General features: G+C 57.0%; 1 protein-coding gene across 9 annotated transcripts in view; it reads right to left on the minus strand.

Moving 5' to 3' along the window:
• Nucleotides 1-21,656, minus strand: part of ATOH8 (atonal bHLH transcription factor 8) — a 31,523-nt gene extending 9,867 nt beyond the window's left edge. Inside the window, exons 1-5 of one of the 9 annotated variants that reach the window (XM_035001146.1) lie at nucleotides 20,364-21,655; nucleotides 11,696-11,887; nucleotides 10,422-10,559; nucleotides 6,822-6,877; nucleotides 1,505-3,631 (exon numbers count right to left, since the gene is read on the minus strand). In XM_035001146.1, the coding sequence (XP_034857037.1) occupies nucleotides 3,610-3,631; nucleotides 6,822-6,877; nucleotides 10,422-10,559; nucleotides 11,696-11,887; nucleotides 20,364-21,137 (1,182 nt within the window). In that variant the 5' untranslated portion in view covers nucleotides 21,138-21,655 and the 3' untranslated portion in view covers nucleotides 1,505-3,609. Of the gene's footprint in view, nucleotides 1-1,504; nucleotides 4,621-6,821; nucleotides 8,525-10,421; nucleotides 10,560-11,695; nucleotides 11,888-20,363 lie in introns of those variants that run through there. The other 8 variants (XM_035001147.1, XM_035001143.1, XM_035001151.1 and 5 more) reach the window with 8 other exon arrangements.
• Nucleotides 21,657-24,853: the final 3,197 nt, after the last annotated feature.

Here is a 24,853-nt window from a genome sequence, read left to right on the forward strand (position 1 = left end):
CCCTGCATTCTCAGTCAGACGTTACTGGATGTACTTTAGCTTCCTCTTGACAACCCAAGGTCAAGCCCAGAAACATCAGGCCACAGGAGACTCCATAGGTCCTTGAGGCTTCTGGGGCCCCCTCCCCCACGACACTACATGGCACGAGCCTCTTGGCCCTCCGGAGTGTCTGGCATTGCTCTTTTTGCTTTTCTGTTTCTTCCCACTCCATCAGGGCACCGGCTGTGACTCCGGGTGCTGTCCCTGCACCTGCTCCAGGAGCTGACCTCCCACTTCAGTGAGTTATTTCTGTTCAGCTGCTCTGGTTGGAGACACCAGGGAGTGAAGCTTGTAAGAATTGGGCAGAGATTAAGGGTAGGGGGCTCTGGAGAAGGCCCCCCTGGGGCTCTTGCATGAGCTTTTATGCATGGCCTTTGTGTTCCCGAGCTCTGCACTCCAAGGAGTGGGGCCTTTGTTTGTTTTGTTCTCTGAAGTGACACCCAGAACAATGCCTGGTACATAGTAAACACTCTAAAGTATTTATTCTTAAATCAATGTGCAGGGCCCTCATGCTTTCTTCATCTTTTTCTGCTCATGTAACTAAAGAGACCGAACAAGTAAGAATCGCCGTGTGTCTATGCCGAGGGGGTGGGTGGGCCGAAGCAGGTCAACCTTTCGCAAAAACCCACACTGGCTGCCCAGGCACGTGCTGTGTGTGTGGTGGTGGGGATGCGGGGGCAGGAGAGCGGCAGGGTCGTGCAGTGGGCGGGTGGTTCTCAGCCACACCTTCTACCCCCCTGGACAGGAACTCAACCCACACGACCCTGACAGATGGTGCCTACAGACTCACCAGGACACCTGTGCGTGCACACACACACACACACACACACGACAGCAGAGGGACAGACAGGGTGTCCTCTGCCTGGCAATGGAATCAAGTCCTAGGTGGGCAGCCCAGTCTGGTATCCCTTCTCTAAGTCACTGGGGGCAGAGGGGTGGCTGGGCTGACACTCAGACCCACTTGTCCCAGCCCCTGGGGTCTTGCACTGCCAGACACCTTCTGCAGTTCACATTCCCACCCTGGGGGCAGCAGAGGGCAGAGATGGTCTAGATTCAGAAGCACTGTGTCTGGGGCTGAGGAGCTTGCCTCACCCCGCCCGGCCTGCCCAGCTGTCTGAGCTGAGTGACTTCACCTCTGGGTCCCAGCCTCCCCATCTAGTTGCCATGGTTAGAAATGTGCATCCTGGGTGGCTGCTGTAGGAGGCAAGCGAATAAGGGGCACGAGAGGGCTCTGCAAACTCTAAGACATAGTGCAGAAAGGTACAAGGTCACACTAGTGGCCTGGCCTGGCCCCCCAGGTTCTTTTATTTTTTTTTATTTTTTATTTTTTTAAGGATTTTGTTTATTTGACAGAGAGAGACACAGCGAGAGAGAGAACACAAGCAGGGAGAGTGGGAGAGGGAGAAGCAGGCTTCCCACGGACTGGGGAGCCTGATGTGGGGCTCGATCCCAGGACCCTGGGATCATGACCCGAGCCGAAGGCAGACGCTTAACGACTGAGCCACCCAGGTGCCCCCCTCCCCAGGTTCTTTTAACCTCAGTGCTGGCAGCTGAAAATGGAGCTACTGGCTCTGACTTTGTGGAGCCATGGTGAAATGTGTGTGGTTAAAGTGGTGACCCTGGTTAGGTCCACTGAGAAGAAAACCACCCTGTCACAAAATAGGGTCAATCCTCCAGGGAGGAGCCACGTGGCTATTTAAGCCTGCTGCACTCCCAGCTGAGAGATCCTGGTGCCTTTCTCAGTTACGGTTGCGGGGGGCACCCCTTCTTCCAGGGCAGGTAGGGGATGTCTGGGCAGGGCGACTGAACTGATGAGGGGAAATGCTCTTTCCAGCAAAGTTCCTGTCCTGCCTTTGGATGAAGCATGAGGATGAAGTGCTCGGTGCTGTGGCAGCCACTATGCAGCCATGAGGCAAAGACCAAAAGAAGCCTTGGAGCCCAGGAAGCAGCCGCCTCCCTTCAGCTTTCCTGAGAAACGGGAGCCCCTATTTAGTTTAAGTTGCAGCTTGAGGGGGTTCTGTGATCTGCATTGCAAAGATTTCCTCACTGACTCAAGGGAATAAGGACACAAGATCCCCAAACAGGGGCCTGAGGGAACACAGGGGCATTTCTCTGGTTGTGTCCTGAAGCCCCTAGTTTATCCTTCCCTCAAGTCTCTGCCTTCAGCATAGGAAGATTCAGCCCCCACCCGCTATGTGGATTTTACTTGAAGGAACGCTGCATCATTATTTGGGGGCCTACTATGCGCCAGAAGCTGGGACACAAAAGTGAAAGGCCACCCAGTCTGGCTAAAGAAGCGCACTACACAAACACTGTATGACGTAATGTAGCGCAGGGGTACAATATTACGTAATATGTCATGTAATGTACCAGCTAAAAATATAATGTAATGACATAACACGAGCTCCAGTAGATCACACAATAGACCATCTTATATCACTACTTCACAGTGTATCACAGGACACGTTCCTGAAGTAGACTATACACACCCCTGTGGTAAAGGCTGCAGAGTGGCCACGCTGTGAGGCCCTGAAGAGGAGGCTGGGTAGGGGTCAGGGAGGGCTTCCAGCAGGAACTGAGCCTTCTAGAATGAGCAGGAGTTAGCCAGACAGACAGGGGAGAAGGGCATTCCAGGCAGAAGGGACAACATGAGCACAGAGACCAAAAATAGCCCCTTTGGGCGAGGAGTTCCTTGTTGCTAGAGTGTAAATTGGGACACGGGGAGTGACCAGCTAGAGCCAGGTCACTTGGGGGAGGGGTGTGGCCTCTACTCTTGGCCTGGGGGGAGCCCCTGAGGGTCCTGAGCAGGGATCGAGGCAGTCAGACCCGGCTTGTGGCAGAGCTGCTAGGAGGAGCTCAGGTGGGGACCGACTGAGTTAGAGCGGCTGGGCAGCTGGGCCAGGTCCCAGTGGGCTGTGAATTCTGGGTGGAGAGCAGGAGGGTCTTGAAGGAAGGAATGGCTCCCTACTTCTCCCTCCAGAAATATTTTTACTAGGAGCTCAAGGAAGGCAGGGATTGATATTTTCCCCTAGAACCAGCTTTCTGGTCTGCTAGGGCGGGTGGAAAGGGGATAACGGGCTCAAGGGCAGGCGAGGAACCGAGGCCTGCTGGCACTGATCCAGGCCTCCTGATGTGCTGGGTACAGGGGCTCAGGGCTGGGCGGTGGGCAGGCCTGTCCTCCCTCTGCCTCCCTTGTCCTCTGAAAGCCTCAGGGCTGGAAAGCAATTTCTGGTCACTGGGCTGGCTCCACGTTACAACCAGGGGCCTGAGGCCAGTGGTCCCTCCTCCTTGCCCAGGCTCTCCTCACCTTTGGCTGTACGAAGACCAATTTCTCAGGCAGAAGACATGGGAGGGAGGAGAGAGTTGACAAGACAATTTCACATACTTTGTGCATCCATCCCTGAGCAGGTCCGGGAGGCAGGCTGGGCATCTTCCAGATAGGACACTTGAGCAAGGCCACCCAGTCACACAGCCCCAGGGCAGAGCGGAGGTGAGCTTCAGAGTCCAGACCCAGACACCTGCCCACTGAGACCAAGCAGGGAGGGTAGATCTCAGCCCGCTCGGAGCCCTTCAGATGGTGAGATTAATGGCCCTGAAATTGCAACAAACATAAATATTTGGCCTTTCCGGAGCTGCCTCTCTCCAACTAAAATGGGGAGGGAAGGAGAGAGGAAAGGAGGGCAAAGGAATGAAATGCAGGGGCCTGGGTACAAGGCAGATGAGACACACAGACGCCCTCCAATGCCCAGAGTCCTTGGCTTGGAAGAAGCCAGCCCCCCCCCCCCACCCCCGCCACGCGGGATGTCAGGCTTTCCCCACTGCTGTGGTGAGGGGCTCCAGAGCTTCTGGGTCTGTTGGGATGGGGGGGGGGGGCAGTGGAAAAAGGGTGTGGGGAATTGAGAAAGGAAAGTGGAGACGCCCAGTCCCCTGGCCTTGACATGCCCCACCTCCATGAAATCACCAGCCTCTAACACTTGGGAGGCATCCCTTTCCCCACCTCCACCTGGCAGCCCCCTGCCTGACTCTCAGCTCCACATCCGGGCTCCAGGGGGTATGAGGAAGGCGGGCCATGCCTTGCTATCTCCCTTCCTCCCCGATGTGGTGTACCAGCTGCCAGCCCTGCCCCAGCACCCCGTGGGCTCCCGACAGGCCACCCGGTGACTGCTCCCAGGAGGTGCCCAGATTCCAGGCAGGCATCTCCCAGAAGCTCCTGGCAGAGACAGCCAGTTCTTAAAAAAGCTTCATGTCATAGTGCAATCAGCCGAGGGGCCCGAGCACGAGGGTGTTTATTAACGCCACTGTGTTCCCCAAGCACCTCTGTGTTGCTCTGAGGAGCCGACTGGGGGTGGGGGGAGTGCTCCACATTATCTCTGGCATCCCTCTGCCTCTTGTCCGAGACCCGAACACTGACGGCTGGGCCCTGCCCACAGTGTCCCTCCCAGGCCCCTTCCTTCCCGTCTGTCCCCTCCAGCCCAGGTTTTATGAAAACAGTCCCTTCCAATGATCCCCAATTTCAACAGTTTCGAGAAGAAAGAGGGTCTGGCAGCATCCAGGAGAACTAATTAGGTGGTCTTCGGGCACCTTAGAGGAGGAAGAAAAGTCATAAGTGGTATAAGAGGGGGAAGAAGCAACATAAAAAGAAAACGAGGGGAAACAAAATAAAAACCGGAGATAAAAAGTCCAGAGAAAACAGCGGCGCCTGAGAAACAAGGATCCCAGCCGCCAACTTTTACGGCGTCCAGCCCTGTTATTCATAAGTGAGTTTCCTCTCTCACAAAGGACCTTTTGCACGGTTTTCCCTTCTGCCTCCAAACCAGCTGCTCACGCTGTTGTATCCTGAGTGATGATGAGGCTCTGAAAGGGTTTTTTGGGAACAGATGGCCAGGGGAGAGCTGGGGAATGTGCCAGCAGCGGGCTGGGCGGGCTGCCAGGGCCTGCGGTGACTGAGTGCTTGGGCTTCCAGCTCGCGTGCTTTCCCTGCCCTCTGCCCTCCGTGGCGCCAGCAGGCCTTCCCAGCGAGCGCTCAGAACATCTGGAGTCTGGGGCTGCCAGGAGGGGGGGCCGCGGCGGCCGGGCGGGGGGCCCTCTGTTCCCGCGGAGCTCCCATGGAGTCGCCACCAGGCCCGCCCCGCAGAACAGCTAATCAAAACCACAGCGGCCCGAATGGGAACCAGGCGTGCTCCCAGCTGCAGCCAGAGGCCGCCAGGCGACGTAACCCGGTGTCAGGCCTGGCGGGCGGGGCAGCGCTGGAGGTGCTGGGGGCTGATGACACCCCCGGCCCACCCCAGCCAGCGCCACCCCCAGGGCCGCCCCCGGCGGGCTATTGGCTCCCTGCAGCTGAATGGAGTCTCCGCGTGCTGCAGCCCGGCTGCTTACCCGGGCGAGGCGCAGCACCCAGCTATTTGCCTATTTGCCGGGGGGGGGGGGGCCTCCGGGTGAGGGCCACCCCGTGGGGCAGCAGGCGAGCTTGAGGGCCCAGCAGGCCTCCAGAGTTGAAGAGCATGGGGTTTAGAACCAAAGAGACACAGGCTCGAACCGACTCCACCACTTGTTAGCCACGTGGCCCTGGGCACGTGCCACCCCCCCGCCTCAGTTTCCCCTCTGTGCAATGGGGGAAGTGGTCCTCACTTGCAGGGTTAGTGTAATATGAGGTACAGATAATGTATGTAGGTGTCGGGGAGACCATGGACACTTAGCACATGGTCCACAAGGCTGTTGGCGACAGTTTATTAGCCTTATGACTACACAACCGAACATGAGGCATGTTTTGTGGTATGAATCCATGAACTTCAAAAGCCCGGGAATTTCTGGGTTGGCTGCATGCTCACCTCCCCTTATGGGTACAGGACCAAGGGCTTTGGTTGAGGTGCTAGTGAGGGACGGGTCCCCCATTCAGAGCTATTCATCCTTATCTGCCTTTTGGTTGATCAGTCATTCATCCACCCCAGGCACTGCCCCTTCCTGAGATAGTACTTCGTGGGGTTCCACAGGAAGTTGTTATCTTACTGCTGTAAATTCCTGACATTTCCTCTCTGGCACTCACTGAGAATGTGCCGGCCTTTTCTCAAATGGGACCCTGTTTAATCCTTCCAGCAAGGTGGCAAGGAAGGCATGTGGTTCTCACTTTACAGATGAGAGGATGGGGGGGTGGGAATCAGAGAGGTTAAGTGACATGCCCAAGGTCACACAGCTAGAAAGTGCCAGTGTCGGGACTCAAACCCAGGTCTCCGGCCCCAAAGCTCTCCTACTTCATAGTCTTGCTGAGGGTCTCCTTGTTATGCTTTCATATGCCTTAAAGTTAAATGCCAGCACCACAGAGAACTGAAAAGAATGGTAGGGTTCAACTTAACTCTCACCTACACAGACACCCTTTCTCCAGCATTCTGAGCCGAGGGTCACTGAGCCTCTGCAGGGATTTCCAGAGGAGCACCCTGGCTCAAAGAGGGGCTCCGGGGGGGAAGCATTCTCTGAAGGTCTCTGCATCCCCAAGGGTGATCAGTTAGAGCATCAGAGGGCTCTTCCCATGTCTCTGTGGCTCTCTGATCATGAGTGGTTGGTTCTTTCTTGCTATGCCCAAAGCTCCATGTTGGGGAGAAGGGAGGGGTCTGTGAGTGCGTGTCAGGAGGGGCACAATTTGGAGAAGGGCACAGGAGGGGGGTGGAGAGAGTGTGTGAGGAGAGAGGAAAGCAGGACCTCGCCTCTACCCACCCCCCCCAGGACCACCCGGGGAACATCAGAGGGCCAAGCTCTGCCTTCCGGGGGGAAGCTGGCTCCCAGCTCACCTGTGAGGCTCCCCAGCCAGTGATCCCTCCAGCCCAGTGCCTGCCAGACCTGTGGACTAATGATGTCAAATGTGAGAGGAGAAACGGCAGCTGAGAGAACACTCTGTGTTAGACCAAACAGTTGGCGACAAACGTCTATGTAATTGGAATGCCAGAAAAAATACATTGCATCCATTTTTATGACTAGAAGGGAATTTGATGGTGGTTTCCCATCCACCCCCCCTTTTCTTCCCAGCATAGATGGACTCTATGGGCTTTGAAGGCAAATGGTATTTAACTCAGTAACTTGGCCGGGAGGATATGGAAAAAGAAGCTCCTCTCGCAAACCCACTTCCATGTGGGAGGCAGGACAGGGAAGGGCAGGGGCCACCGCACACCTCTCTTACTGGCTAAGGGAGCCTGGTCAAGTTCCTCAGGCCTCTGAACCTCAGCTTTGTTATCTGGGCAATGGGACAGCACTGGTACCCACCTCGCAGGGTTGGCGGGAAGAGTCACGAGGCGATCCATCACAAGCCCTAAGCACTACGCCCGGCATGTAATCCAGGCTCTAAGAACCTCAGGTATTATCAGTGTTCTTGGGACACACTGCACGGGGGTCCCAGCAGTCTCTGGGAGCAACTTTTAGATCTGTGTGAAATGCCCACGCAGGGCACAGGGAAAGTAAGAGTGAGGCGTTTAGTCATTCAGACATAAAAAGGGGCTGAGGGACCTCAACTCAGAAAGCCCGGCCCCAAAACGCCTTAGAAATCACTTCTGGTGACAACTTACCTTACAGAAGTAGACCGGAGGCCCCAGTGGGGGTGACTATGTACATGCAGGTAGGGACAGAGCCAGGGCAGTGCCCCTCGGTGGACACTCTGGGGACACAGGAGGCCCTGCATACAGGCGACTGGATCCAGCCAGAGCAGGAGCTCTTGAGACTCTGCCTCACGAGCTCTGGGGCTTGGGCACGGTCCACATACACAGCAGGAGCCACCAGGTCCTGTCCAAGGCCTGGGCTCAGCCGCTCAGACAGTAAGGGGCCCCTCGAAACATCCTTGGCTCCCAGCGACCCCCAACCCACAACCAATGTACCACCTCAGCTTGTCCCCAACACCAAAGCTACGGAAGTCTGCACATGAGATGGGACCTGCCATCACCAAGAAAAGCCTCCCCTGTCTAGAAAGCAGCAGGAAAAGAGGGAAGACGTAAGTCTGACGGAGCTACACCAGCCTCAGCGCTTCCTCCGGGACAGAGCACCCACAGGGTAAGGAGCAACCTCCCAGCCTTGCAGAGCCAGCCTCCCCCCAGCCTCCCCCCAGCTGGCACAGCCCCAGGGGGCCCTAATCCCCTAATCACTGCCCACGCTTCCGGAATAGCCCTGAACTCAGTGCATCATGACATTTTTTCTCTCCCCATCCCCAAATGGCCTGCAAGCAACCCCGAGGGAACAGACTTGCTGGCCATTTAGCACCAGGGTTGAAATTACGCTGTCAATGTTTGTTACTCTGATTATTACTCCAGAGGTTAAAGTCGCTGGAAAGGGGCACCCTGGATTGTGGGAAATCGGTCCTTTCTTATTCTGCAGGTCTGGTTAGCCCCCCCCCCCCCCCCCCCGCGCCCCTTCCCCCCCACCCCAGCCCAGGTGTGAAACAGTCCTGCTGTTCTTCCTCTTTCTCCTCCTCCTCCGAAGCTCCCAGGAGTTGCTGCTTTAAAAACAGGAGCTGCAGAAACATGGCCCAGAGCCAGGTGCTTAGCGTGCGCTATCTCCAACTACAGACAGAGTCAGAACTGAGCTCTCTAGGGCCCATCCACCCCTCCCCCCATGACAACCCCCCCCAACCCCACCCCCGCCCCCATCCCCGGGCAGGGCGGCCTCCGGCCTCCGATACAGGCCTCTCTGCATGACCCTGGCTTCCAAACGAGGCTCTGAACCCTCGAAGTTGTGTCCTGTGAGGCCCAGAGACAGAGGACCCACGGGTCAAGGGATGCAGGTCTCTGGCCCTGGCAGGGAAGGGCTGAGATGGGCAAAAGGGGGCACCTGAGGCCTGGCAGGAGATGGGGGGCTGAATTCACTTTAAATCCCATTCTTAACACAGGTCTGGGGGGGCCGTCAAGGCAGCTCGTTAGAACTACAAGGGATGTCAGAAGACGCTGCGCACGATCTCTCACAGAGGTGTCCTGAGAAAGGGTCACCCGGCCTCTTGGGGACACATTCACTCGAGGGGAAGCTGAAATTGCTATCAGTCACACTGGTGAGGGTCACCCCCGTCACAGCTGCCATTTACAGAGGACTTCCTTTGAGCCACTCACATGGGCACGCGTTCTCTAGTTTCTTCCCTTCTTTGCTTTCCCTCTCTCTCCTTAGGATGTAAGCCTGGCTTACTCCCATCCCCAAACCCTCAGTGGCCACAGGGGAGGGGGGACAGGGCCTCGATCTGAGCCCTCAATCCATCCACTCTGTCTACAGGGACTATGGAGGGTCAAGCCCCAGTGCAGAGCTCACTGCACATGCTCAATAAACATTGAATGAATGAATCATCAAGTGAATCTCCAGGGACACCAGCCCCCCTGGTTCCGATTAACAGAATGCTGGCCTGCCCCAGCCACTCAGGGCCACTGGGCAGGTCACTGGGCCCTCCCTGAGGACATCTCAGGACTCACCAACCTGCACGGTGACAGACATGCAGGAAAGCATAAGCCACAGAAACAGGGTGGCCCCGTGAACCCCCAGCCTGCCAGGGCAGAACACTGGGACTGGACAAGTCGTCGTATGTCCCGGCACCTCCAGGACCCTGTCCATCTACATCCTCCTGGCAATGCTGACTGCAGGCACAGCCCCTGGGACAGCCACCCAGCAGGAGGGGACACAGGATACCGCAGGAGGGGACACAGGATACCCCCTGCTCTTCCGAGGAGAGGCAAGACCGCCACTTCGGCATGGAGGCTGGAAAGGGCCTGAGAAATCACTCATGACGTTCCCACCATGCCCACTTATCAGCGACAGAACCGAGGCTCGAAGAGGTGGAGAAATGGGTCCAAGACGACACAGCTGGTAGGTGATGAGGAGGGACTTGGATGCCCCGAACCACAATCTGCCACCTCAGTCTCCCAATCAGGGCAATGCGGAGTTGGACCAGATGGTCTCTAAGGTGTCTTAGACCTGAAGGGATTTCAGGCGGAGCCAAAAGCTCATCTCTGCTGGGCATCTTCTTCACCCCACTCCCCTTCCGTCCTCCCCAGCCCAGGACTCTATCTGCTCCAATCAAGGAACAGGGAAGGGAAGGGTCAGCGCTCCTGTCTCGGCGCATGAGGGGGGATCTGCGGGGGGAGGTGAGGGGCTGAGGGGTGGATTGGGAGCAAACGGCGCCTGCCCACCCTGCCCATCCACACCTCTGGGCCGCCCGAATGCCACGGGAAGTTCACCCAGAGTTTATAAACCTCCTTTGTCACAGAGCCCTGCATGGAGCCATCAATCAGGCCCTTAATTTACCCGTGTCACTTTCCAGAGGAAAACCGCCCTGCCAGTAGCCAGTGGCGCTTCCTCTCTCACCCACTTGATGAGGATTTCATCTAATTGGTCCACGTTAAATCATTCCCAGGAATGCAACGTCCAATTACCGTGGCAGCGGCCGTGGCTGGCTGGCGGGGAGGACGTGCGGGGCCTTCCCCGGCGGAGGCAGGAGAGTCCATGGGGGGCCTCCCTGGCTCAGGGCCCAGAGGCCTCTGGGAAACATGGAGGACCCAGCGAGGAGCCTGCTGGAGGGGGAGGGGGGCCGGAGGGAGGAACGTCAGGGATGAGAGGGAGAGGCAGGCCAGGAAGAATGGAGGATGCCAGTCACCTGGCTCTCTGACCCTCTCCATCCCTGGATGCCCAGGGGGCCAGGCGTCTCTCCCAGCCTCCACCCACCTCACGGACACAGGCTGGGTCCTGCCTTCTATGTCTCTTCCCCTCATAGGAACAGAGATCCAGAGGGCTGCCATAAGGCTTGCTCAGTACTGCCTGGCACTGACCCCCAAGTGGTTAGGCTGGGGGCACAGGCCATTCAGGGACCATAGCTGTGCTCACCACGCTTCCCCCTGCACATCTTTCTCCAAACCCATCAAGCTTGCTACAGGCTGGTTCGGATGCTGTGCCCTGCTTCATCTTCCTGGTGACCTCCTGGCTGTCCTTCCAGTCCCAGATTGAGGGACCAGACCAAGATGCCCTCTCAAACTCCCTTGGGCAGGACAGGTAAGCTGTCCTTCCTGTGCCGGCCCTTCTGCTGCCCTTAGCACAGACTTCCGAGGCCACCTTGCCATACTGTACCACCCATATCCACTGGCAGAAGGGCCACTCTGGCCAGCCGGGGAGCTTCATGGGGACTGGGACCACGTTTGTCACCTTTATCCCTGCCCAATATGCATGGTACATGGTTGGCAATCAACAAATCTCTCCAGAATGAATGAACGAATGACGAACATCACTCGCCTTAATGCACGGCCTCAGGTAATGCACAGGCCAAGTCATACTCCCAAACATGCCGAGGGGCTCTCCTGGTCTGTAGACCCTGCTCAGAGGATCTCGTTCTGGCTCATTCTGATACAACAGCTATCAGGGGCCACCTGGGCACATCAGTGCCAGAGCACAAAAAAACGGAAAGAGCTTCAGACACACCATCTTCCACGTGAAGGGAGCAAACCCAGGCCCAGGGTGCCTGTGTGAGGTACCCGCCAGCCCCAGGACCAGGAATAGGGTCACCCCCATAATCCCAGGGAGCGACTCCCAGCAAACCTCTAGGAGGCTGATCTTGCTGGCCCCTTCAGAAGCCTGGGGGAGAGTGGGATGCCCCGACTTCCGTTCCCACCTCTCCCGACCCCCTCCGGAGGCTGCTGCCCGCGTGGCTGGCACGTACCTTGCGCTTCTTGGCGCGTCCCTCAGCCTGCAGGGTCCGGGTACAGCGCTGCACGCACTCGGAGAAGCTGAGGTTGCTGTGGTCGGCACTGTAGTCGAGGTCAGCCAGCCGCGCCAGGGACAGGATGTAGTTACAGGCGATCCTCAGGATGGCCAGTTTGGACAGCTTCTGCCCGTAGGAGTAACACGGCACCTGGGGGTTGAGAAGGCATCAGGAGGGGCTGCCGGGGGCTCTGCACTGAGCACAGCCCAGCAGGGCACCCTGGCCAGGCAAACGGGGCCACTCACAATGATGTCCCGCTGCCCGAGAGGGGACCACCGGGGAGCAGAGGTGGCCTGTCGAATCCCTTGACCAGTATTCTATTTTCTGTTCTAAGCACCCACTGTTTTCCCGCACGCATCTCAACTCGTCCACTCACAAACTCCGGGAGACATCCACGTTCCCACTGTGTAGGGGAAGAAAGTGAGGCTCAGCTCACGCCCACAAGACAAAAGGAATGAAGCATGTGAGTTCCCACCATGACAGAGCTCTGTCCCCCACCCTCCCTAAGAAGGAGTCTCTCAGATTTTTCAGCTCTGATACGCCATTCACTCACTCATTCAGCGACTCTTGTTTTGCTGGACACGCAGGGGTCCAACTACAAATAAAAACTTGATTCCTGACTTCAGAGAACTCACACTCAAGAGAGATGTCATAAAAGAGTTAGGTACCCAGGACTCTGGGAACATACAAGAAGGAACGTGCCAGCGCTTAGCTGGGAGGGCTTTCTTTTTCTTTTCTCTTTTTCCTTATGCCCTCTGGACCTGCAGTGCTGCTGGGCATGCAACAGGTGCATCATAAATATTTACAGTCCCAACCAGACTTGACATGCTTGTCAGTGACTCATCGCCAAGCAGACGCTCACTAATTGCACAGGGGTTTGTACGGGGTGAAGAGACAGAGCGTCCAACTTTCGAACACTGTCCGCCAATGTTTGTACCGTGCATGTGAGCAAAAAACAATGAAGACGACAGCTGAGCTCTGAGCTGAGATGTGGAAATGACCCCACAACGTCCATCTGATGGGGGCAAACTGACACAGCCCATACCACTCCACTGAGGTACTGCTCACCCAGCCCCCGGGGCTCCAGTTTCCTTCTCCTCTCTCTGGCATTCCAGATCTAGACCCAGCATCCACCCCTACCACCGACTCTGGTACCCATTAACCCCATCCTGCAGAGTGGGTCGCCCCAGCAGGTCCACTCAACAAGTATTTGGTGAGTATCCCCCATATACCAGGCCCTGTTTTGGGCCAATGGTTCTCAACTGCAGATGATTCTGTCCCTCGGGGGGCTGTTGGCAATATCTGCAGACATTCTTAACTGTCAGTATTGGGGAGCAGGGGAGGGAGGATGGTACTGGCCCCTGCTGGATAGAGGCCAGGGATGCTGCTAAACATCCTGCAATGCACAGGGTCCTCTAAGGCCCCCACCGCATGGAACTGCCCGGCCCGACCTGTCACTGGTGCAGAAACTGAGAAAGCATGAATAAGACAGTCACCTCAGATGGGGCCCTAAATGCATCATCCACTTTGTTCTCACTTTGTCTAGGAGCTCTCTCTGACCCTCCCCTCCCAACCCTAAACCAGGGGACAAGGGGAGGAGTGCTGGAGTGGACACCTGCCCTTAACAGTGCTCTAATAGCCCCCCAACTGTCCTTAACTCCTGATTATTGTGACTCATTTAATGGCCAGTCTCCCTGTGAGCTGATGGGGGGAGGCTCACATCTGCAGGGCCTAGCACAGGTCTTGCGCCTAATAGGCCCTCCAAAGGGTTTGTTCAATGAGAGAATGAATGAATAAATGAATGATCTACCTCCATGTTCATCAGGGGGCTCCAGAATGTTTAGAAATGTATTCAAAACCCTTTCTTCTCTCGGAGGATGAAGATTTAGCTATTTGGTGTAGAGCTTAAGCACACATACCTTTTGGCCATCTGGGCTCACCTCCTGCTCTATAGCTCTCCCAGGCTAGCAGACCCCGGGGGGGTTGGGGGGGTAGGGGGTGGGGGGGGTAGGGGGTGGGGGGGGCGACAGACCTCACCTTTCCAAGGGCTGGCTTCCTCTTCATATGCTAACACGACTGCCCTCACCACAGCGATAGGCACACTGCATACAGTAAGGCCTGATATAAGTCAGCGAGCCCTTACGATTGGGGCTGCAGAATGTCTCCAAAGAGGGGCTCCAGAGCAGGTTAGACGCAGGACACGTGCCCTGGAGCCAGGACACGATGCCTGCTCATCACGCCCCCCCCACCAGTGGGGGTCCTGAAATGGCACCCACACCAGAGGCAAGGTTTGCTGTCCCCTTTTAAAATCTTCCAGCAGCCAAGGAGTTGACCCTCACCAGACTAGGAAACCAAAGGAGGGGCAGGTTGGTGACAGAGAGAATGCAGACTCCCGTGCATGCCCCCCGCAACTCCCACCCCCCAGTCCTCACTCTGGCTCCAAACCCATCCAAGAAAAGCCAGCAGAACAATGCACTTCGCCTGTTCCCGACCAGAGTCCAGAGAATCCTGCTTATCAGCCTGAACAAATAAACAAGGTCTGTGGGACAGAAAGGTTCCCGGGAGTCCTGGCACAGGGGAGGGGGGTGTCTCGAGAGCCAGCCCAGCACCTCTGCCTTCTCTGCTCCCAGGAGAGAAGGGCACTGGGCGCAGCTCTGTGATACGCATCCCTACTGGTGTGTTCACCCAGGGGCCACGCGGGCAGTCACCCAGCTCATTGAGCCCTTGGCCCCTGAACAGATGGGCTTTCCTGCCAGTGGGGACCAGGGATCTTGGGAAGGATCTGCGTGTGGGGATCCAGGGTCATTGCAGGATTACAGAATAACAGATGAGGCCAAGGCCAACCTAGGGGCTCCAGTCCAGGTTCCGGGCCAGTTTTGTCACTCTGTCCCATTGCTTCTATCCAAATCCAGATCTGACAAGGAAACCATCTATTGGGCCCGAGTGGTATATCTGACATTACGGTAGCTATTCACAGGTAATCTGTCCCATTTAAAACCTTCCCCCAAAATAAAGACTCTTATCCCATTCTGCACATGAAGATACAGAGAGGTAGACACTCAGCTAAGACTTGAAGCTAAGCCAGGAGCTTGTCTGTCGAGTACCCAAGGAAGGTTCATGGCCACTGAGCTCCCCAGGCTCCCCCCAGCACAGGTGGCCATATGTAGGACGCCAAGGGCGCCTTTTGGGTGGCTCACTCCTTCTCCTTCCCCTCCCCTGGGTGGGAGGTGCTCCTGGGCTCACCTGGTTAATTCCAGATCCTCCTGGTGCCCATGCCCCAGGATGCAGCCCCGTGGTCCCAGAAGCCCAGTTCTGGCCTAGCCCTCACAAAGTAAGAGTCTGGCAGCTCCTCCTAGTTCTGGGAGGTGGAGGAAGGGTGGAAAGAGCTGGTCTGAACTGCAGGCACCTGCCAGTGACTTTGGGAGGTGCCTTCGATTCCCTCATCTGGAGAGTGAGAACAACAATACCTGGGTACCCTACGTGATTGCTGGGACCAGGCCACCCCCAGCTGTTTATTGGGATCTACTAAGGGTATTTTTAACACAATGCCTGTATTTATCTTTAAACAGCCCAGTGAGGTAGAAATGATCTCTTCCACTCTACAGAGAAGCATTGGATGCCTTAGCTGGGCTCTTTCCAACTAGCTGGAAGCAACTGCTTGTGGATTTGGATAAGCCTTTACAACCGAAGGTCGGGGGATAGGCAGCCCACCCTTCTGAGCGGGGGATGGAGAGGTCTGGACTGATTATCCCATGGGACTTTAGCCTTTGTGCATGACCAGCCACCCCACCACCTGCAGAGGACCCCCTCAGCAGCGCTCTGCTCTCCTAGTCAGAGGACACAGGGCAAAGGAGACAGGACAGTCCCTTGCCTTCGATTCCTAACAGATTGCCCAACTTCTAGGAAAGTAAAAGGACCTGCCTTGTGCTCACCCCATAAGGATTTTCAAGCTTCAAGGGCCAGGTCTGGGGATTGTGACAAGATCCCATATGCCCCCCAAACATTCCATCCCACCCACCCTAGCCAGACTGTCTCCTGGCTCCACTCCTGGCCGTCCACTGTGACCTTAGACAGTCCCATGACCTTAAAGGATCTCAGCTTCCTTACTAACAAAATGATCACCAGAGTCCCCACTACCTGAGAAGGGGATGGCGGGAGGCAAATACAGGAAGCCGCTACAGAGAAACAACGCCAAGAAGCTACCAGCACATGCAGGAAAGTGCTCAAAGCTGTCCCCCGCTTTAGATCCTGCCCAGGCTGCCCTCCTGGAAGCCCGCGGGATCCTGGACCCACAGACCTCCCACAGCACTGTGTTCACGGCCCACAGCTGAGCGCCTGATTCTACTGGAAATTCTTCTCTAATCTCTCATGTCAGTGAGGGCTGGCTTCCTGGGGTAAAGCCACTTGGTGCGGAGCTGTTCAAGGTCCTTGTCAAGTTCTACCGAAATAGGTTCTCTAAAATCCCTTCTCTGGGAGTCCGGCCCAGAGAACCTGAGGCTGGACCCTGAGAACCGGGGTCTTAGTAGTTACGAGCGGTGGCCCCAGGGCCAGACAGGCCTGGGAAGGTCACCACAGAGACACGCAACAACAGGCTCAGGTAGGGCACTTCCCCCAGTGCAATGAGGCTCAGTAAGGAGTGGATGGAGTCCCCAGAGCAGGCCTGTCCCCATTCCCTGAGGTGTGCCCTGGCTGCTGTGGAGTCATGGCCCCCTGGCATGCTATGGGGTCTGTGACTGAGGGAAGGGTAGGGTTGGGGGCATCATCTCTATGCCCGCCCACCGTCCATCGTGAGTTCCCTCGGTGAGGATCCCCTGGGAGACTCCAGAGGCAACAGAGAAGGGGGCGCAGGCCCAATTTGCTTGGCACCCACTTCCTGCAGAGGCACCTCAGCAGGCCCTGAGGGCTCCTCATTGCCACCTCGGGCCTCTGCCCTGCAAGGCTGCCATTCCTCCGTCAAGGCTGAGGGTCTTCAAATTTTGAGGGGAGAAAGGAAATCTGCACACACACCAGATGTCCCAGGGTGCTGCCAGGAGGCCAAGGCCAGAACACTGGCCTGTCCCCTCACCCCACCCACCCCCAGCAAGGCCAGGCTTTCCTTTCGACCCCCTCCCACCTGGCCCTGGAGCAGCCCTGCACATGGGCCAGGCCCAGCTGTGCACACATGGCCTTCACATGAGGCGGCCGGGAGGGCCGTACGCAGCTGGGCTGGTGGCACGTGCTGTGTGGCCTGACCATCTGCCCCGCACACACCCCAGCCCCTCACCAGACCAGAGGGCCTCTCCCCCACCTGCACTTCCTTGGCCAAACAGCTCCCTCCTCTTCCCTTCCCGGTTAAGAGCAGAGTGGGTTAGACCAAACAGAAGGCTTCAGGATGCTGGTGCTGAGGGCAGACAGCCAGGGGTATTCAAGAGGCTGAGAGGAAGAGCTCTTAAAAGCCTGGGCATTGGAGTGACTCACTGGCTCCGATTTGAATCCAGGCTCTACAGTGACAGTGGCCCGTGCTTTGCAGGCTGTGACTACACCAAGCCAAGGAGGCCCAGCACCCCCACAGCTAGTGAGGTACGCCGAGGAGCCGTGCGCTACAAAACCCATGAGGCCCCACGTGCACAACCTCGGCCCAACTTAGGTAAGCCTTCTGAACCTCAGCTTCACTTATCTGTGAAATGGGGTGGGGGGGGAAGGATAATAATTATACCTATTTCATTAAATGAACTAATACACCTAACATGCCCAGCACAGTGCTTACCACAAAGCAAGCCTCTGATAAATGGTAGTTCCTATGATTGTTATTAAAATGATTACAGAATGTTTATTTCCACATCTCTCAAGGCCTTGCCTGGCACTGAGGACTCTGTAAATGCTCAAGGAATGTTCATTCCTCCTACAGCCCCCATTCCTTTCTTCATCTGCTTTTTGCAAAGAAGCTATGTGGGGGGTAAGCCTTATCTCCATTTTCTAGCTTTAGCAACTGAAGCCCAGAGAAGGAAAGTAACTTTGCATGGTTACGGCGGAAAGCATGCAACAGAGGCACGACTCAAACCCTGGCCTCTGGACTCCTCACCCAGTGCTCTTTTAACTGTACCAAGAAGCTAGCTGCTCAGGGAAACAAAACCCCAGACCAGAGCCACAATCCCGGAACTGATCTCGGTGCTGTGATGGCCAAGCCTTCATTTCAGGCAGAACCATCCTCCTTCTTTTCCCTTCTTTGCCAAGGGCCCATTTCAAACAGTCAAACTTGAGCCTAGATCCAGAGCTACAGGCTGTCTGGATTGGGGTGTGTGAGAGTGCACGTGTGCATGCATGTGCACGCATGCACCTCTTATGTGTGGGGGACAGAGGATTTTCTCCATCGGATGGGTGCTGTTGTGGGTGTGGCCTCAGCCCCTGGCTCTGAGATCACAAGTGCCCTACCTACATTTCCTTCCCTCCCAACAGCAGGCAGATGCCCACTCTGACCTGGCAGCTTTCTGGGGAAGGGACGGAGTGGTTTGAGTGGGGAGGGAACAAACAGGAGCAGGCACCTCTGTGACCATGTATTTGTATGTGCTCTTGGGCATGTGTAATGATCACATGTATAGGCATACATATGTCATTGCATCTGTCCTTCTTAGGTAGAACTTCCCCACAGAAAGCGTGGACGTGAAAGAACAGGATTTAAATAATCTCATCTTGGATTCCGTCATAGGTAGACCAGCTTCCGATGGTTAATAAACATGACAGATACAGATGGCACTGTGGGAAGCATTTGGTCAGGCAGGCATTCCAGAAACTGCTGTCATCTTCCCTAACCCACTAGGTGATCTTGGACCAGTCTCCTTCCTTCTTTCTCCAGGCCTCAGTTTTCTATTCCATTAAATGGGGTAATTCAACCTGACAGGATGTGAAGATCAAGCAAGGTGGAATATTACTGAAGGAAGCAAAAGCCACTGGGTAAATGAGACGTTTAGTTGAGTTGAGTACACAGAGACCATGAATACTTTCTCGGAAATGAAAGAGGCAATCAGAGGGACAAAAGGGGCCCTGAACTGGTAGTCGAAGGACCTAGGTGCCGGCCCTACCCTGTTCCTCACCAGCTGTGATGTCCTGGGCATGTGGCCTCCCCAATCTTTCCCTAGTTGCAAGGTTTCCCTAGTTGCAAGGTAAGCAGGTGGACAGGCATCTTTCTGCCCAGTCTGTCATCCTTCTATCCTGGGGGTAGGCTGCAAGATGCTCTATGGGTTGCCACCCTCCGTAGGCATTCAGACACAGAGCTGCTGCCCAAGGGTAAGCCTGAATGTTCCACTGGGCCCACTGCTCAGGGTCCCAACTGGTGTGGCTGGCCACATCACTGACCAAGCATCTTACCCAAACCCAAGCAAGACACTTTGACTCAAGTCATACAGCCTCTTTCCTCCCAGGAGCTCAATTCCCTTCCCATGGATGGACACATGCACCTGTCCACCCCACCCGCAGAAGGAAGAAGAGAGTGGGATCCAAAAAGAAGATCATGTTTTCTAAAACACTCTGTTGTTGGCTAAAGCCCAGAGAGGTTGAGTAACTTTCCTGGAGTCACACAGGAAGTCAGCTGTAGAGTAAGCAAAAACCTGACTGTCCAAACCAGTCACATCCACCCCTAATCCTTCCCCGTTCCCTGTGGGGGTGCGGGCAGGGGGCACTTACTACTCTCTTCTTAGATCTCCCTTCTCTCTAAGAAAACCAGAAGTCTAGAACCCCAGGGCAGTCCCAGTCTTGTTTAAAGTGTAATTGCAAAACTGCCCCTCCCTATTACTGGTAATTCTCAGACAAATGTTCTTCTCCATCCCCCTAGAGGACGCTGTCTGGTGAAGGCAACACCCACCAGCCCCAAACTGAGAAGCCCCTGACCCACCCCAGAACAAGGCTCTGCAGATCCCCCAACTAACCAGTCCCCTCAGTAGACCTACCTGCTTCACCATGAGGTGAAGCGCAGCAGCGGAGGGTATCCCCTGAGAAGGCTCTCACCAGCCAAATCCTGAAGCTGCCCTTGGGGAGGGGACGCAGGCTTGTAGCCCAGATCCTTAAGGATACCAGGGGGTTGGATGCAGGGCTCCGAAGCAGCCTGAGTGTAGAGGCATCCCTCCTAGGAGGTAGGGTCTGAAGAGGGGGTGGCAAAACCAGTTCCACCCCTCCGCAGCATCGTAGGCCTCCCAAGACCCAGACCGCGCTAAATGCCTGAAGAGGAAGGGTCCCCCCGCCCCGCCCCCGCTTCCTCGCTGGAGACAGATTCCCACATTCCCTCTCTCCACTCCCCACCGCGCCCAAGGGACTCGGGAAGACAAATACTTGCTGCCATAAAAGTGAACTATGAGGGCTGAAGTCAGACGCGCAGAAGGGTCGCCCCGGGGGCTGGGGGGAGAAGCAGGGCGTGCCTGGGCCAGAGATCTCGAACCTTTGCCCCCACTTTGCAAGCTAAGATCCGTATCAACGCTGTGGCAAAGGGTACTGCCCTAGGAGGGCTCAAACCTGTCTGGACCCTGGGGCCGACCGGGCGGGAACAACTCGCTCCTCACACACACCCTCATCCTCCCTAAAATCTCCCCGCCACTCACCCACCCACTCCAGCAAACGTCCCCGGGCGCAGTGAGGGTGTGCGGCTGGGAGCCGGTACCTGCTTCCTGAGCGCCTCGAAGGCTGCACTGATCGTGTGCACCCGCGTCCGCTCCCTGGCGTTCGCTAGGAGCCTCCGGGTCTGCTGCAGGGCTTTGATCTCCGAGGCAGCGGTGGTCGCTTCGCCCGGCCGTTTCCTAGGCGACGCGGAGGCATCCGGGTGGTTATTGTAAATTACGTGTGAAATTGACGAGTAAGAACTTTCCCCGGGGCGCGTGGGGGGCGCGGGGCGCACGGAAGACTCCGGGGGCGCAGGGGGCGCCGACGGCGTGGGGCGTGCAGGCGGTGCGCACAGCAAGATACGGGGACGGAGGCCGGGCTCCCGGAAAGGCTGCGCCTCGGAACCCCCGGGTACTTGGCTCTGGGGCGCCGGAGGCGGCGGTGGCGGCGGCGGCGGCGGCGGTGGCGGCGGCGTGGGGAGTCCCGGCCCCACTGCACCCAGGGCGAAGCCGCGTTTCCGCGCGTCGGAGACCTCCGGCGCCCGGGCGCCCCGGCGCTCCCCGGCCGGGTCCGCGCCCCCACCTGAGGGAACAGCCGGCGCCACCGGGGCTGGCACCGGGGCCGCGACCGGCTGCAGCCTCTGGGTCCTGTCGCGCAGCCCGTTGGTGGCGGTGGCGCCGCGCTCGGGCGCTTCCAAGTCCAATCGGAAAGTTTTATAGCCGTTCGCGCGCCGCGCCGGCTCCTTGCCTTTCCTCTTGAGCTTCTTGAGGCCGTTCAGCTCCTTCACGCACACGGTCTTCCACGGCCCGTCCTCGAGAACCGGGATGTGCTTCATGGCGCGGGCAGCGCGCGAGGCAGGGGCGTGGGGCTGCCCGGGCCGCGCGCCCGCCGCGCTCGCTCTGCACGCCGCGCGCCGGCTCTGCCCGGGCGGCCGCCGCGCTCAGCGCCTGGGAGTCTCGGGCTCTCCCCCTTCTCGCGCCCGCCCTCCTCCCTCCCTTTCTCCCCCTCGCCCGGGGCAGCTGCGCCGCCGGCTCCGCGAAGCCGCCGGGCTGTCCGTTCCCGGAGCGCTCAGAGTGTCATCTGAAGTCGCTGCCGCCTTGCCAGCATTTCTGGAGAACGCCCGCTGCGCTCCATCTGTGTTTGTTTAGCCTCAGTTTACACAGAAGCCCAGTTCGCGAGATCAGTCAGCGCCGCCGCCCCGAGAGGAGGCAGCCCCCGCCGCCGCCGCCGCCTCCCCAGCCCCGGCCGCCCGAGCCGCGAGCGCCTTTAAAGAAACAGGAAGCATTTTTCAAAACAGCTGGGCTGCCGGCCGCCTCCTTTGTCCGCGTCCTCTCTACCTCCCCCCACCCCCCCCCCTTCTGTCCAGAACCTGCCTCCTCTGGCTCTCCCTCCCCGCCCCCTCCTCAAGTCCGGGGTGCTTCTCTTTTCCCCAGAGGACCGGCCGCTCCCTGCAGAACTGCCCCGAGCACGTGGCTTCTGGGCCCTTGGGTCCTTCCCCAGATCGGAGCTGGGCCTTCTCTAGCCAGCCTCGCTGACCTCTGAGTGACGCAGCAGCGACCTTCTGCACCCAGCACCTCCCCGTCCCAACTCACCAATCGAGGAAAAAAACAAAACAAAACAAACAAACAAACAAAAAACAAAAACGGAGCGGCGACTTCTGGACTTCTGCGAGGGGGGAAGGGGAGGGGGCCTGGTGGGGGAAGGGAAAGGCCCTGAGTTGCCCAGACCCTCACTCCCACAGCACCGCAACCCCACTCACTCCCTCATTTGCTGGAGCAGGGAGGCCAGGAGTAGAAGGCCTAGGCTATAGGGAAACTGAGGCTCTGAAAGGGAATGCGCTTTCCCACTGTCACACAGGGAGTCACAGAGGCTGGGGAGAGTGGACACTTCCGATTTAGGTAGACCTGGCATCTGTGAGATTCTGAAGGTGCCTCACCCCAGGCCGCCTGCCAAGCCTAGGTTTACTCATCTATGAGATGAGAAGTGTGCAGGGCATAGTGCCCAAGTCCCAGGCTGCTGTAAGGAACTAAGCCCCGGGCACGCAGGAGGTACTGGTCAAATGGTGGCTTTGCTTATGAATGTTACTAATAACAGGGGCAGAGTAGCTCCTAGAGGCAGATGTCCTGGGTTCAACCCCAGCTCTGCCACTTACAAACTGAGTGATCCTGAGCAAATCACTGAACCTCTCTGTGCCTCCCTTTCCTCATCTGTAAAAAGGGAGGTAATAATGGAACCTTCCTCTGGAGGTGGCTGTGGAGATTGAGAATATGTGTGCCAGCCCCCAGAGCAGGGCCTGGCACTAAGGGAGAGCTTTGCACGTGCCCACTGGTACTGGCAGGGAGCAGAAGACCACTCCCCCGACCTTCAGTCCTCAGTGCCATCCGACTGGAGACTCTGGAAAGAAGAGGTCAAACTAGGAAGCCCCTACCTGAGGCCCATCTCCCCAAGTCCGCCCCAGAGAACCAGCACAGGGCTTCACCCCTCCCGGTCCTTTCTCTGCAGCAGTTCCTCCTAAAGGCGGTGGCAGGCACGTTAAGCAGTTTGGGAGGAGGCGATGGACCCTCAACCCTGGACTTGGGCTCTGGCATCTGCAGCCAGTGGGTCCTCATCTTTCTGTTTCAGTCCTTCACTCCTGCTCCCAGACCCACCAGACCTGGTGGGGGTTCTCCTGTGAAAATGCAAGAGGAGGCAGGGGCCATGGTGGCCTGTGGCACGCAGGGTCCTGGGAGATAGGATGGCAGTCCAGGCGGAAGTTGGGGCAGGAGCATAGAGCTAGGGCCAGGAGCCCAGGATAGACCTTGGCTTTTCAACTTTCGAGCCCCATGACCACAGGCCAGACATTTCATCCCACTGGAGTTCTGTATTCTCCTCCGTCCTTGAGGATATTTCTGTCCAGCCAACCTCTCAGGGTAGTTGCGAAAGTAAAAAGAGATCAGAGATATAAAACGACTTTGACATAGGGCTTCAAAGATACGCTGTGTACATATTCACACTCATGGAGGCATTCAGTTTTCTGACTACAGTAAATCCCAAACCTCATTTTTCCCACCAAGAGGAATCATCATAAGGCATGGGCTCCCTGAGGCACAGCCCTCCATGGACACCCAGCATCTTCCCGCACCTTCTCTCTCTCATAAGACCATGGGTGTGCCCCAGAGAGGAGCCCTTGTTCACCTGCTGTCTCCCCACCCAGCCACAGGACCCTAACGCCTTAGCTTTTGCTCACAGGTCTCCCACATCTCCACTCTGCAGAGCACGCTCTTCCTCACCCTTTGATGACTGACTCCAGTCTCCCCTCCTCCTGTAAACCTTGGCTGACCACCAGAGCCCCCTGTCGCTCTTGCTGGCCTCTGCACATGCTCGCTCACAAGTCTGGCTGCAATCTATCCTCCACTGAGGACCTGGCTGACCCCCTAGGTTTGTGAGCTCCTGGAAGCCCACAGTCTCCTTCCTCCCTGTCTCCAAGCATTGGTGCTCTGGAGACCTTTGCTGGAGGACAGCCAGCTCTCGTGTCCTTTACATTCTCCAGAACTCGAGCAGAGGCCAAGATCCACGCTTGCCCTCTCCTTGTGCATCTAGTCAGTCAGCAGCAGACATTCGAGGAAAGCCAGCCCCCACCCCCGCCCCCACCCCAGAGCTGCAGAGGTACTCTTTGAGCCTCAGAGTCCTCACCTGTAAAATGGAGATCATGATATTGTGCCTCCTAAGGCCGTCCTGGGGATTACATGAGGCTGCATGTCCAGCATTGAGCATAGTGATGACGTAGAGTGAGTGGTGGCCTTAGGCATCCCCTGTTAGCACACTGCCTTGGCTCCTTGCATCCCAGCATCTGCCCCAGACTCGGGGTACAGTTGCAGGCTAGGGTGTCTATGGCTAGTTGGGGTGGCTAGTGTGGAAGTCTCTGGCAGGACTGAAAATCAGCCCTTAAGAGGCCAGGCTGTGCTCCAGGAAAAGCACATATGTTGCCTGAGTATCGAGGGCTCCACTCATGCTGCCTGAGCCCCTCACCTTCTTCGGCGAGAGAAGGTCGCTGAAATCCCACAATGTGGGGAGAGGGGAGGGGAATGGATAGGAATGGTCAGCTGTGCTGGGTGGGGGTAGAGCAAGACTCAGAGCTGGCTCCGGTCTCCCAGGACACCCTCCTGCCCCCTCGCCATGCTGCCTCCCCTCTGGTCAGAGGCTGGAACCCCAGGGGTTGGCATCATGCAAGCCTAGGAGGGATCTCTGCTTTGCCACTTACCAGCTGTGTGGCCTCGAGCAGCCCCTTCACCTCTCTGAGACTTAATTCATTATCTGGGCATTATCCCCTTAGTCATAGGATGGAATGCATGTACAAGAACATGAGGCAAACTGTAAAGGGCCCAAGTGATGTGAAGTGTCCCTGTTAATGCTCCTGATTCTGCCTTCCCTCAGCCTCCTTGGGAAATGGGGGTGGGGGGGGGGGGACACAGAGAGAGAGAGAGAGAGAGAGAGACCAGCCAGGCAGCGCCCCCTGGTGGTATGATGCTCCCTGTACGGCTCATCTCCCTACAAGGAACTTGCTCACTTTGA

The sequence above is a fragment of the Mirounga leonina genome, unplaced genomic scaffold, assembly GCF_011800145.1.
Source record: "Mirounga leonina isolate KUSES-001 unplaced genomic scaffold, KU_Mleo_1.0 Mir_125, whole genome shotgun sequence".
NCBI classification, from domain to species: Eukaryota; Metazoa; Chordata; class Mammalia; order Carnivora; family Phocidae; genus Mirounga; species Mirounga leonina.